The 13,292-nt window shown below is 41.9% G+C and overlaps 2 protein-coding genes across 2 annotated transcripts; both read left to right on the top strand.

Annotated features, from left to right (window-relative positions):
- The first annotated feature begins 58 nt into the window (after window positions 1-58).
- lrrc23 (leucine rich repeat containing 23) lies at window positions 59-3,741 on the top strand. Its single transcript, XM_086068792.1, has 8 exons — window positions 59-556; window positions 1,156-1,259; window positions 1,336-1,456; window positions 1,779-1,920; window positions 2,011-2,141; window positions 2,242-2,378; window positions 2,443-2,647; window positions 2,756-3,741. Exons 1-8 carry the CDS (start codon window positions 482-484, stop codon window positions 2,777-2,779), a joined length of 939 nt encoding a protein of 312 aa, XP_085924918.1. The 5' UTR covers window positions 59-481; the 3' UTR covers window positions 2,780-3,741.
- A 1,468-nt stretch (window positions 3,742-5,209) lies between these two features.
- tktb (transketolase b) lies at window positions 5,210-12,904 on the top strand. Its single transcript, XM_086069322.1, has 14 exons — window positions 5,210-5,469; window positions 7,530-7,647; window positions 7,739-7,852; window positions 7,936-8,033; window positions 9,428-9,619; window positions 10,381-10,508; window positions 10,611-10,807; window positions 10,946-11,110; window positions 11,320-11,476; window positions 11,554-11,684; window positions 11,754-11,837; window positions 11,910-12,006; window positions 12,097-12,216; window positions 12,292-12,904. The coding sequence occupies exons 1-14, from the start codon at window positions 5,378-5,380 to the stop codon at window positions 12,462-12,464; spliced, it is 1,866 nt and encodes a 621-aa protein (XP_085925448.1). The 5' UTR covers window positions 5,210-5,377; the 3' UTR covers window positions 12,465-12,904.
- Window positions 12,905-13,292: the final 388 nt, after the last annotated feature.

Genomic DNA, 13,292 nt, shown 5'->3' with positions numbered 1-13,292 from the left:
AAAGGCAGGAACTGGAATGAAAAGACCTGCTGATGCCTACAGTATGGTGCCAGTTGAGATAGAAAGCATGTGCTGGAATAAAATTTACATAAATGTGTTCAAGTCAGCCTTGAATAAGACAATTTTGCAGCGTTATCACACCACCTAAAATATTTCTTCTTAAGAGTAATTTATTTATTATAGACGCTATAATATGGATACTGTAGACATGTTTACAATACTGGACAAAACTTTAAAATTCACTTTGCCATTCAACATTAGACGTGTAAGATGAAGCCGTGCCTTCCTTGTATATTAAGTAAAAACAAAAACAATGTCCATGATCACGTTACACGTGTTGCACAAACTGGCGGCGTCTGTTTCCGTAGCAACGGACAACACTCGCAGCCCCATCTTGGAAACGGGGCCTTAACAGACAATCATTTGTCCAAAGTTAACATTTACTCTCGAGCTGAGACAGAATTGTAGATGACTGACCCAAATGGATGAGGAAGATGTGTCGTCGGATGTGGAAACCGGAGAAGAAAATCAAGATGAGGACGAAGAAGCAATAGAGGTAAAAACGATTATCATTTAATCGTCTGCTTGAAAATGTAAGGCACAGCTAACCCGTCACAATTTGATCACTAGTAGGCCAAAGAGTTACTAAATCAATGTATTTATTTTGTGGGATACATGTAGTTTTGGAAGAGACCAGCACATGTCGCTGTGACTTCATTGTTCGTTGCAGTTTGCAAAGTTGCAGCTCCCGTTTTTTGCAAGCTTTCACTGTAACAACCTCGACACATTCACTGAGGCTCTTCACTCACTTTGTTTCCCCACTCTTCACTTGATCCAGTGTTCAAGATTGCATTGTCCTGCACTTTAATCTGAGATTTTGTTTTAGATCATTTATTGTCTGTCATAGACAACGTTTAAAGCATGTTTGGATGTGCGTGCCGTTTGAGCCGATTTACAAGTTCTCCTTCCTTCTCCATTATCTTTGTACTTACTACATGATGTTTCTTTAAAAATCACAATATTTCACTGAATGTGTTTTTGAGCAGGTCTGGGCTCAATAATTCCATGAATGACCTCCAAATTGTGAATAAATTATTAAGAGCGCACCCCTCAATGAAATATATGTAGTAACCCTTTCCTTTTTTTAATTAACAGGTTCGCCCTTTGGATCAAGATATTATAATCCCAGGTCTGTCTTTGCTGTGCCGGACAGGAAATGGATTGAGACACGCATTCATTAAAGTCGTTTTAAAAGACAAGTAAGAGAGCCAAATGACCTAATATAGCAAATGTGTTCCATCTTAAACCTCAAACTTTTGTGCTTATACTTAATAGAAAACTAAGTGACATGGCTGCGATCAGCAATTACGTTCACCTTCGCTTCATGGACGTGTCCAACAACCGCATTTCTGACCTTTCACCTCTGGCATCCCTTACACAGCTTCTTTGGCTCAAGGCAAGCTTTTTCTTATCTAGAAAAATGATGTTTTGGCATCCACTTTGTGATATGTGAAATAATTAAATATGAAGATAATGTACATTTTAAAAAAACATGCATCATTTTTAACTATAATCGCGGTCTCATTTTTAATGAACGATATGTTTTGTTTTTTGAGGTATAGTACTTTGGTGGTACTTGCCTCTTTGACCTTTACTTTTTTCCTCTTTTCTTTTTTTATCTGTGATTAATTTTACCCGTGAAGCACTTTGTGACCATTTAAAAACATTGGAGAACAATTGCACTAACTGAACTTCAAAGTGGACTCTTTATTTATTAGATGGACAAGAATTTTGTGACATGCTTCCAAGGGCAAACCTTTTCTCAGCTGGCCTACCTGCAGTGGCTGAGTATGGCAGCAAACCGGCTCACTGAGGTGGAAGGTCTTGTAGGACCAGCTTTGGAGAGTCTCAATCTTTCAGGTTGGACTGATGGTTTAATCTGAATGAGCGCTATTAACCACCAGCATACTGTTTTCTTCAAGTCATTTGTGTCCTTTACTTTTGATGCAGGCAACCGCATACAGAGATTAAATGGCCTTGAGAGTTGTCTTTTTTCCAAACTGGGAACTTTGGAGCTGAGAGGAAACCGCTTGACTACAACAAGTGGCATCAACCTTCCCAATCTGCAGCGATTATATCTGGTAAAAAAAAATAAAATAAAATAAAAAAGTCAGTTATAATGCTTGGCTAAAATAGTCTTCTGTTATTTTAAGTGATTTTTTTTCTTTCTCTGCATTGGAGGCCCAAAATCTTATTACAAGTCTTGAGGGCATGGAGACGTTAGAGAACCTCACCACTCTCCATCTTCGTAACAACAAACTTGCTAACCTGGACGGACTCAGCGCCAACATGAAACGTCTCCAGTACCTCAATATCAGGTATATGACGCCACAACAACAAAAAACAAAACAACATTCCTGTATCTCTCTCTCTCTCCCACAGAAGCAACGACTTCCTGGATGAGACCGGCCTGCGGGCTCTTGGCCTTGTGTCCAAAACCCTACGAGTCGTGGTCCTCTCCGAGAATCCACTGGACGGGACCACAGACTACCGGCCATATGTGCTGACTCTCATTCCGAAACTGGAGCGCCTTGATAAAGAGCCTGTCTCCCTGGAGGAGAGGGCTGAGGTGTGGAAAGCAATTGAGGTAAAAAAAAAAGAAAAAAGAAGAGCTCAGAAGTTTCCACTATTGCAACTTCAAGGACAGTCACTTCCTTTATTTCTTCTTCTAATGGTTTGTATTTTGTCATTACAGGAACTCAAAGAGGAAACTGCCTAAGTCAAAACATTTGCAATAGTTGCTCCACTTCCTGGAAAAGACTGCTTAGGGATGGATGCCTATGTAAAAACTTTCAAATCTTTCAATGTCAAACATTGTCGTATGATGCACTATATTATTGTTGTTTTTACTTTATTATGTCTATTCCTAGCATAGCAAATGCTTCAAATCTTGCAATGATTGACCGGGTTTCCATCTCCACACCTTGTGTAATGATGACAAAGCGCAGGCAGACATTCAAGTGTTACCAGTTCCTACTGTTGTGAAAATATGAATGCTGTAGATTCCATGTGCATACCTCTTCATTTTGACTTGCTGTGAAAACGTGAACATTAACTTGTCATCTCTCTTTAGACAAGTGGGTGCAATTGTGCTTAGAATTTTACAAATATGACCTGACATCCTGTGCACGGGGCATGAGGCAGCCCCAAGGATAACGAATGGCCCGCCGCACCAGTTAAGGGACATTGTGATTTCCAAAGCATGCTGTTGAAATGTCATTTGAACACTTGCAGAAATGTATAGAAGTAAAGTGTTGCACATTGATTTTTAACTGTTTTATACCCAGCTAAGTTATTGTGAGGACCATTAACATAAGTGTCTTCACATAGATGAATATCTTTAATTAGTTAGTAATACAATACTCAAATGTAATGTGAGCAAATCTGTTATTTCAGATGGGCAGCCCTTCTCAGCCCTGGTCCGTGCAAAGACCAATGCAACGTGAAGAACTAAAAGTAAACATTAAGTTAAAACTAAACATTCTGACTAAATCTGAAGAAAAACAAAATCTCACATAAGTAGGGTGTATTTTGTGTTGTCGTCAGCACTCTTTCACCATTTGTGTACTAAGTTCACACACTAAACAAAGCTTTGGAAACAAGTCGGATTAATTGCATAAAAGCTTACGGTAACACTAGCTTGTTTTTTGTTTAATAAAAACAACAGCCTGCAATATGTAATGTGAATCATCAAATGGGTATTCATACTATTCAAATGTTCCTACAGCCAATTTCACAATGTTCCCACAATCAGACATTTCTACATATCACCGGCGGGGTGGCTGGGGGCCGGCGGGGGTGGCTGGGGTTTGGTGTTGGGTCCGCCCCGCTCCGGTGGGCGTCCTGGCGCCTCGGGCGGGCCCCAGTATCCGGGGGGCGAGCCCTATCGCCCCGCCGGGCTGGTCCCATATGCCCGCCGGGGTCCCGGTGGGGTGGGTGGGGGCTTGGTGGGCGGGTGCGCCTCCTGCCCCCGCCCGGTTGGGGGGGGCCCCGCTGGTCGCTCCTCTTAACTCACTACACTAGGTTTGCACAATACACTTTTATAGACATATTGGGCACATAACACACTTTGGGGGGGGGGGGTAGGTTGGAAACACCGTCTTCACCCTACAACTCCCCTCCAATCTTAATGCACCACACAACTGGGGGGGGGGGGGGGCGGTTGGGGCTGGGTTGGGGTGGATGGCGGGGGTGGGTGGGGGGTGCGGGGGTTGTGGACCAGTGGGGTGCCTGGCGGGCCTGCAGTGCCCCGTCCTGCTGCGTTGGGTCGGGGACGTGGGCCGTGTGGCCTGGGGGGGCCGTCCTTTGGCGCTGCCGCGGCCTGGGGGGCCCTGAGGTGTTGCGCTTGCTCTGTCCTGGCAGGGGTCGACGGCTCCCCTCTTTGGTGGAGATTTTCATGCATGCCAGATTCACCACACCAGCATCTAACGAAACTCAGACACAATCTGCTTTCTCCTCAGGTCATTGAATCGGTGGAGGCTGGTGTCTGTGGATCTCTTTGTCTGTCCTTCATTCCTTCCCTCAGTCTCTCCTTCGGTCTCTTGAGGTCTCCCTGATTTTTATTTTTTGGGATTTGTTGGAATTTAGATGTTTCTGGGGTTGGGGAAGAATTCTGGTGGGTGGCCCGGTGGGTGGTGTCTGGTCGGTGCTGGATTTCACTTTCCTTTGTTTTCTTTGGTCCCCTCGGGTCTCCTGACGGCGGCGTTCGGTTTAGGTGAACGGTATGGGATTTTTTTCTAATAGGTTTTTGGTGAGCTAACAAATACACGCACGCACGCACATACACATACTCACCCACATACAAAAAAAAAAAAAAAGAGAGCAATGATGATGACATTACTGAATGAACAATACTGAGCTCTTTGGAAAAAAAAAGGACATTTCTACATATCACATGTTAAAATAAATAAATAATAATGCCAATGAACATGGAATGCCTTTTAAGACTTTAGGGATCCACAAGGAACACTTGTATTAGTTGACAGTAAACATGAATTAGCACTTTAATGACTACTTTTAGAGGAATTTCACAAGGAGTTGAATCAAAGTCGTTTTTTGCACTTTTATCACCTCAGGCACTTTCCATTTCCGGTGTCTTCAAGGTTCACAGAGGTTACTTCCGCTTTGTGATTGACATTCGGGGGGCGGGGCTTGAGTGTACTTAAATGCCCTCCTTTCCGATGCCTCTCACCTCCTCCTGCTGAACAAACGGCGGCGTGGTTCAGCACCGAACCAGCGTGACAAAGCAGAACTCTGTGACGCATTTCTTCGGCGACTGCGAAGCTCCAAAGGAAGGCAAACCCCAGCAACGACAGCCATGCCTGACCAAATAACTGTGCAGGCGCTGAAAGATGTCGCTAACAAGCTGCGAATTAACTCCATCAAAGCAACATGCGCCTCCAACTCAGGGTAAACTTTCCAAACAGAGCTTTTTTTTTGTTCTTGAACTGTTTAGACGCTACGTGCGAGTCGAACGCGAACTCCTGCGTCATGCTAACGGTCACGAGACCATCTGTGGGCCTTGTACCACGTGCTGCAGTTCCATTTGATGTCTCGTAAAAAAATAAAATAAAATGCGGTCATTAGCCGTACAATTTGTTCACTGTGACGTAATTCCGAGTCGTGTTAATGAGTAGAAGAGGGATAATAGGGCTACAGGGACGACGTAATAAAATTAACTGCAATAGTTATGTGTGTGTGTGTGTATGTTTTTTTACATAGAAGAGATGTATGTTTTTTTTACAAATAGGAATCGCCTGATTTCACGTGCTGGCTTGAAGCCCCAGCTGCATGCCAGATGCGTAGCTAAATTTTACTTCCGTGACTGAGTCCCGAATCAATCAGCTTTAGTGAAATGTCACCTGACATCCTGTGCATGCTGCGATAGCGCACATATTGATTGATTGATTGAAAATCGAGTTATGATCATAATCTCCAAACGAGACCGTGTAGATTTTTAATGTTTCTGAGCTGCTTTAAAAAATTCCACAACTTTCCACTAAACTTCACAATAAGAGTGATGAGGAAAAAAACGAAATAATAAAAATACACCTAACCTATAGCCTGTATGTGCTTTCAACAATTGACCGTTCATTGACAAATCATTGAAAAACCTTGACCTTTGGATCAATTTAATTTGATTTGTGAGGATTATTTTTCTTCTTCTTATTATTATTATTATTATTTTTTTAATTAGCTGTTTGACTACTATAACAACCTGTGTGGTTAGTATGATAGCTACAGGCAAAAGCAATACAATCCACAGTTTTTCCACCGTATAAAGGAAGCAAATGAAATGTTCGGAATTGTCAATACATATCTTTATCCTATCAGTTGTCCTCATCCATACACTATATTAGTGTCCTGGCTCCCTATACTTTGTCCAGTTTTGCCATATTTTATTTTTTTTAACAGACCTTCTTTCAATTGAGTCAATTTGTCCATGTTTCTTTTATTATCCAACCAACCATACAGAGTTTGCTGTAGTTTATGAGATTTGGTAGACGATGGGTAAGTTTGTAGTTTGCACTCATGCGGAATTTGCCCATTGTTGCAAAGGCCGTGCCGAACACTTCCTTCACGGAAGTCACCTCAAACAGGTTTTATTTTATACAGTATTTCCTTGTCAAACAAAGCTTAATTCAGTTGATTTCTGCCACTTGTTTGCTTAGTTTAGACTCTCTCATCCCTAGTGTGCTGTCTTTGTTTTAAGTGGGTGTGCACACCTGTGAAGTCCCATTTCATGTGCTTTATTCATTCACTCTTAAAGATTAACCATATTATAAAAAGGTACAGGTCAGGTTGATGGTTGACAAAGGTTTTCATTTTATCTATCTTTTTATTAATTCTTTTTAATGCAAAAACCTGACATTTGAACAGGGGAGTATTTTTTTTTTCTTCCCACATACCAGGAAGCCTTCACACAGACTGCTTTCTGCTTTGGCAATTTTAACAAGTTTGAAATCTCATCAACTTTGTAATTCAGTTCGTGCTTGTAATGTCTCCGTATTTCCCACCAGGTCACCACTTGGCGAGAGCACAGTGGGTAATTGTGACTTCTGTGGGAAAAGTACTCTGATAATTTGGCATGTTGCAAGTTTGTTTGAAATGCTAGCCACATAGGGAAGCTGAGCTGCTGTTGAGTACATAACATTTCAAATATGATTACAATACTCTGACCACTATTTCAGCATCTAACAGTTTCTCAAGTTTGCATGTCTTTAATTTTAGGTCTGGCGTGGAAATTGACAATTTAACAATACTTTAATTTGGTGGTGATGTTGTATCGTGTGAAAAAAAAAAACTGTGCCCCCTTCGAATTTTTTAATATACTGTACTCTAACATGTTTGGAGTATAACAGCATACTTTGACTGTTACCTTTTCAAAAGCATCCATTTTGTAACATGCATGATTTTAAAATAAATAAATAGTGTGATTATATTGTCACATTCGTCGTATTCTTTCACAGCCACCCCACATCGTGCTGCAGTGCAGCTGAGATCATGTCTGTGCTCTTCTTCCACACCATGCGATACAAAGCTGACGACCCTGGCCACCGGTCCAATGACCGCTTTGTGCTGTCAAAGGTATTTATGTGTGCATGTTTTAGCTCAGCATTACATGTAGCAGGTAAGAACTATCGTATGACCCTCCCGCCATTCTTTTTTTTTTTTCAAGGGTCATGCTGCGCCCATCCTGTATGCTGCCTGGGCCGAGGCGGGTTTTGTGAAAGAGTCCGAGCTGCTCAACCTGCGCAAGATTGGCAGCGACCTGGAGGGGCACCCAACACCAGTACGATGAGAGCTCCAAGATCCTCATGCTGTACGTCATTTCACTTTGACTAACATTGACGCGTATTCTTTTCTATTCGCCAGAAACTGCCCTTTGTTGATGTGGCGACTGGATCTCTTGGTCAGGGTCTTAGTGCTGCCTGTGGGATGGCATACACGGCAAAGAGTTTTGATCGGGCCAGGTGAATATATGTACTATTTCTACATCTTCTTCTTCTTCTTCTTGGAAGTTTTTATTTTATTTTGCGGAGATCATTTTTGGCACTGTCTGTTCCCTGTAGAAAGACAGATTGTCCAAAGTAGGGCTGGGGAAGACTATTGACCACAATTGTTTGGTACAGTTTTATCTAGAAGCAGCTCAATTTCATAGATGTGACAATTGATAGGACATTCAACAAATATTTCACAATCCATGAATTGTAGTTGTGCAACGGATCACAAAAGTCACGGTTCGGATCAGATCACGGGTTTGAGTCTCATATCAGATCGTTTTTCGGATCAGCAAAAAAAAAAGAAAAGATAAATAGTACTTTGTCTTTATTTATTTTGCATAATACTTTTTTTTTTCATTGAATAAAAATAAATCAATTCAAAATTTCTAATAGTTGTTACCATTTACAACACAACTTGTGCAATATGAGGCTGAAACATTTTTAATGTATTCATGGCCCATGTGTAAAATAAAGTATTAATGGCTTAAAATTGTGTTCCTATAATCTAAACGACTAAGCATTTTGAGTTGAATATTTTTCTTTTTTTAATGGCAAAAGTGTTTTATAAAATAAATGAAGACAAAGTTCCATTTATCTTTTTTTTAATAATAAGACTTCAACGTGCAATTTAAGGCACATTCCCTTCCTTTAAACATGAAGTGAATTACAAAGTAGCCTTGGCCCAGAATACTGAAAAAGCATTAAATAAAGTAAGCCATCGGGTACAAGCTGTCAAACTCATTTACAGCTACCAGCCAGACACTCCGGTAATGCTAAAAGCAAGCCGCTAGCCACTTACGTCGGAGACTTCTGCCATATCATACATACAATGGCGTCCTAAATTGTCGATTGAATACGAGTTCGGGATAGCGTTGTGTTGATGTTGGTCGCAACTTTAATGTCAATCAAAACTACGATCAAGAACTCCTAAACGCCTAAAAAAGGGGGGGGTGGAAGTCAAGCTAGCCATCACGGCACAATTTCAAAGTAAAAGTGTACTGAGGAGGCTATTTGCATTGCCGTAAATGTATTATTGTATTTGGTACACTTTATTTTGAAATTGGGCTTAGCGTGTTGCGTTGAGTACGTTTCAGCTTCATATCGGAATGGTATCGACTGTGAATGTGCACTTTTTTCTTTTTTTTCCCCCACCAACCAATCCGCACATTGTGCACAAACCGAACCGTGTGGCCTGATCCAAACCAACCACGGATCAATGATGATACGTTGAATTGCAATTAGTTTTCTGTGACAAATTCTTCTATTGGTCATTACTACTCCATACCGTTTTACTTTCTAGCACGTTAATCTTTTTGTTGTACTAATTCTTCTTCTTTTTTTTCTTCTTTTTTTTTTTTTTTTAGTTACCGTGTGTACTGCTTGATGGGAGACGGAGAGTGTTCCGAGGGTTCCGTGTGGGAAGCCATGGCCTTTGCCTCCCACTACAATCTGAACAACCTGGTGGCTATCATGGATGTCAATCGGCTCGGTCAGAGTGATCCTGCGCCTCTCCAGCATGATATGGAGGTCTATCGAAAGCGCTGCGAAGCCTTTGGGTTAGTGAAGACTTGTTAAGTCTACGTGTGGTTTCTATCACTCAAATGGAATGAAGTAGTATTAGATTCCTGAGTTGAAGATCATGCATGATCTTAAGATTGGCTTTTAATACACATTGTTTACTTGGGCTCTGGCCTATATTAGGGTAGGGCTGTGGAAGATATGACATAAAAACAAAATCACAATTATTTTATATGCTGCTGTCACTGCAACCATTTTTAAAATATGGTCTACCGATGGGTAGCTAATGGCGCAGATTGTGGTTTGTGAAAGTTTGAATACTGCTCGACTCATTCACTCCAGCCATTTTCACTGAAGCAACCCCCTTTGCTCCCGGCGGTTTTACTGGATTTTGACTGATTTAGCAAGGCCCACAGAGTATTGTGTTCTATTGCTATAAAAACATGGAACCTACCAAAAGAAGTAATTTCTATCAGTTTCCATTTTGCAGCAATTAACATTAGAATATAGCCAAGTTTCATCATTATTCATAAATCTATTTAGAACTGTGAGTAAATGATCTCTTTTGCTCCGCTGCCACCTGCTGGCCATTTGTGTAAAAACTACAATTTCTTCAACCGTTCTTTGTAGTTGAGAGGCTGTATCAAAGCCTTCTGTATGCTCTAGCATAAAACAAAAACAAACGAGCATTAAAAACATATAAATGTGTCTTTGGGAGCATGGTCATATTTAAAATAGAACTTATTTATGTTTTGGGGAGCGAAAGAGTTATGGTGACTTCTTTTTTTTCTTTTTGTAGCTGGAATGCAATTGTTGTTGATGGGCATAATGTGGAAGAGCTTTGTCAAGCGTTCTCAGAAGCTCGGCAATCTCCTGACAGGCCCACATGCATCGTTGCCAAGACATACAAGGGGAAAGGCCTTGAAGGTAGGTGGGGGGTGCGAATACCCCAGGTATTGTAGTGCACATTCAACAATTTCTTTTTTTCCCACTTTGTGAGACTTCTTTTTTCTACTTTTTCTTTGCAAGGTATTGAGGATCAATTGAACTGGCATGGAAAGCCCATCCCGAAGGACATGGTGGGTAGAGTCTTGGATGACCTACAGGGACAAATCCAAAACCCCGGCAAGACCTTGTTTCCTGAGCCGCCAAATGATGACGTAGCACCTGTGGACCCAAGCTTGATCGCCATGTCCGAACCGCCAACATACAAAAATGGTGATAAGGTAGAGTTTTAACATTATTTGGTATGCTTGTAATTTGTAACTGGGTGACCTCGACAGTGGTAGCAGAATACTGTGTGACTGCTTTGCTCTATTGATTAAAACGGTCTGTGTTAACTTGTTTGTTGTCCGCCCTTTCAGGTGGCAACGAGGCGTGCATACGGTTCTGCGCTGGTCAAGCTGGGCAGTTCAAGCAGTAGAGTGGTAGCCCTTGATGGGGACACCAAAAACTCCACATTCTCCATAAACTTCCTGAAAATGTTCGAGGGTCGCTTTATTGAATGTTTCATTGCTGAGCAGAACATGGTAAGTGAGATTGAAGTTCTCTGCGCTCAGCGCTGAACGATGCCTTTGTCAATTGTGTGTTAAGGATTTCACTTGTCGCAGGTTGAATTGTTACTTTTTAACCTAATACAAATTGGTCTAATCTGTTATTGAAAGTCACATAATCCTCTTCCACTATGTGGACGCACATAGTCGACTTGTATTTTCTTTGATTGCTGCTGCTGTTTTAGGTGGGGGTAGCCATTGGCTGCGCTGCTCGGGACCGCGCTGTGGTATTTGTCAGCACGTTTGCCGCCTTCCTGTCCAGAGCCTATGACCAGATCCGCATGGCGGCCATCTCTCAGTCCAACGTCAACTTTGTGGGCTCCCACTGTGGCATCTCTATTGGTGAGATTTTCAAATGACTGCATCTGCATGTTTTTATGACTTGGTGAGCGCTAAACAATGCGCTGGTATCATTCTAGGTGAAGACGGTCCTTCTCAGATGGCGCTGGAGGACCTGGCCATGTTCCGTGCCATCCCCACTTGTACGGTGTTTTACCCCAGTGATGCAGTGGCCACCGAAAGAGCTGTGGAGCTTGCAGCCAACACCAAGGTTGCTCATATTTTTCTTCAGCGCGCCGTATTGTCAAACTTTGTTTTGACGTTTCGTTTATTTCCTCAGGGTATGTGTTTCATCCGAACCAGCAGACCCGAAACGGCGATCCTCTACTCTGCGATGGAGCCTTTTGAGATTGGTGTCGCTAAGGTGATTAGTTATCCATATGTGGCGTAAGGTGCATACAAAGAACCTTGTTTAATGAAAGTAAACTCTCACCAGGTTGTACGCCAGTCTGACAGCGATATTGTGACTGTGATTGGAGCTGGTGTCACTTTGCATGAGGCCCTGGCTGCTGCTGACATGCTGCAAAGTGAAGGTAAGCCTGTACTGCCCCCTAGTGGTTCTGTGTAGAAATGAGTCACCCAGCTTCAGTCTCACCCTCTGGCTTAATTTTATCCTTGTTTAGGCATAAACATTCGTGTGATTGACCCATTTACTATCAAGCCTTTGGATGCCAAGACCATTTTGACCAGTGCAAAAGCCACAGGAGGTCACATCATCACAGTGGAGGACCACTACAAGGAGGGTGGGTAGTGTTTTGTCTTGGATTGTCTGCAAAAAATTGTTGTTTGGATCTTTGATGGTCTGTCCTTTTTCACAGGTGGTCTTGGAGAGGCGGTGTTGTCAGCGGTGGCCCACGAGCCGGGCATCATGGTGACCCGGCTGGCAGTCACCAGCGTCCCTCGCAGCGGGAAGCCCCAGGAGCTTTTGGACCTGTACGGCATCAGTGCGAAGCATATCGTCTACGCCGTGCGTTCGGAATTGGCCAACTGAAGAGACGGCGCCGCCTTCGGCTGGGTCTGATCATGCTTGTTCATCTTTTAACCAACATTTGTCTGGCAGTCTCATAGGTGTTCAACTCTTATCATGATGTTTCCTGAGCTTGTTACTGTTTGCAGATAATGAATTGGGAGATATAAACTCTTGTTACCTCTTTGCTTAACACTGTTTTTGAATTAATAGTTTAGTAAAAAATTTTTTTTTTTTTACAAATGTCAAGTTTGATTGAAGATGAGACTGATTCATTCCAACCCTCGTTTTTCCTGCACATTCCGTTTGTTTAACATGTCACACCAGTTCACTAGGCCGGCATCTTCTGTAAGACAATTTGAGGTTTAAGGATAGAACACGTGATGCGTTTGGTTCATTACTATACCAATACCTGACCGAATGTTACTGGTGGTGGTCTGCTGAAATAAACATGATTAATCCAAGCTCTTTTGATGAAGTGAATTTGATGGTTGCTGTGCAGCTCTGATGTATGAATCTAGGTTATTGTAGATAATGGTAAAAATAATTTAACAAGCTCAAACCCACATTCATTTTATTAAACAAATTTTAGTTGAAAAGCCCGATTTCAATATAATACATGAGCGTGCAGGTTGATTTTTGAATGTGGTCATTTAGCTGTTGCTGCAAGTAATCTATGAATAATGGAGGGAGGGGGGACCGGCTTAAAAAACAAAGTCAAAACAAACAACTATAATGTGGTTCATTAACGGTAAGAATTCACTTGTGAGCCAAAATGTTCACGAACAAGGCAGATGTTTGCGATGAATTAGAATAGGTAATATTTTAACCTGATGGCATATTGCCCAAGCA

This window comes from Leptonotus elevatus, chromosome 2 (genome assembly GCF_054856555.1).
Source record: "Leptonotus elevatus isolate MCC_2025b chromosome 2, RoL_Lele_1.0, whole genome shotgun sequence".
NCBI lineage: Eukaryota > Metazoa > Chordata > Actinopteri > Syngnathiformes > Syngnathidae > Leptonotus > Leptonotus elevatus.
This window is presented reverse-complemented; position numbering and strand designations above follow the sequence as displayed.

Coding starts and splice junctions, on each gene's coding strand:
- lrrc23 (XM_086068792.1), top strand. CDS start 482: ATGGATGAGGAAGATGTGTCGTCGGATGTGGAAACCGGAGAAGAAAAT. Junction 1,260..1,335: donor AAAGTCGTTTTAAAAGACAA/GTAAGAGAGCCA, acceptor TATACTTAATAG/AAAACTAAGTGACATGGCTG. Junction 1,457..1,778: donor CACAGCTTCTTTGGCTCAAG/GCAAGCTTTTTC, acceptor TTTATTTATTAG/ATGGACAAGAATTTTGTGAC.
- tktb (XM_086069322.1), top strand. CDS start 5,378: ATGCCTGACCAAATAACTGTGCAGGCGCTGAAAGATGTCGCTAACAAG. Junction 7,648..7,738: donor ACCGCTTTGTGCTGTCAAAG/GTATTTATGTGT, acceptor TTTTTTTTCAAG/GGTCATGCTGCGCCCATCCT. Junction 10,808..10,945: donor CATACAAAAATGGTGATAAG/GTAGAGTTTTAA, acceptor CCGCCCTTTCAG/GTGGCAACGAGGCGTGCATA.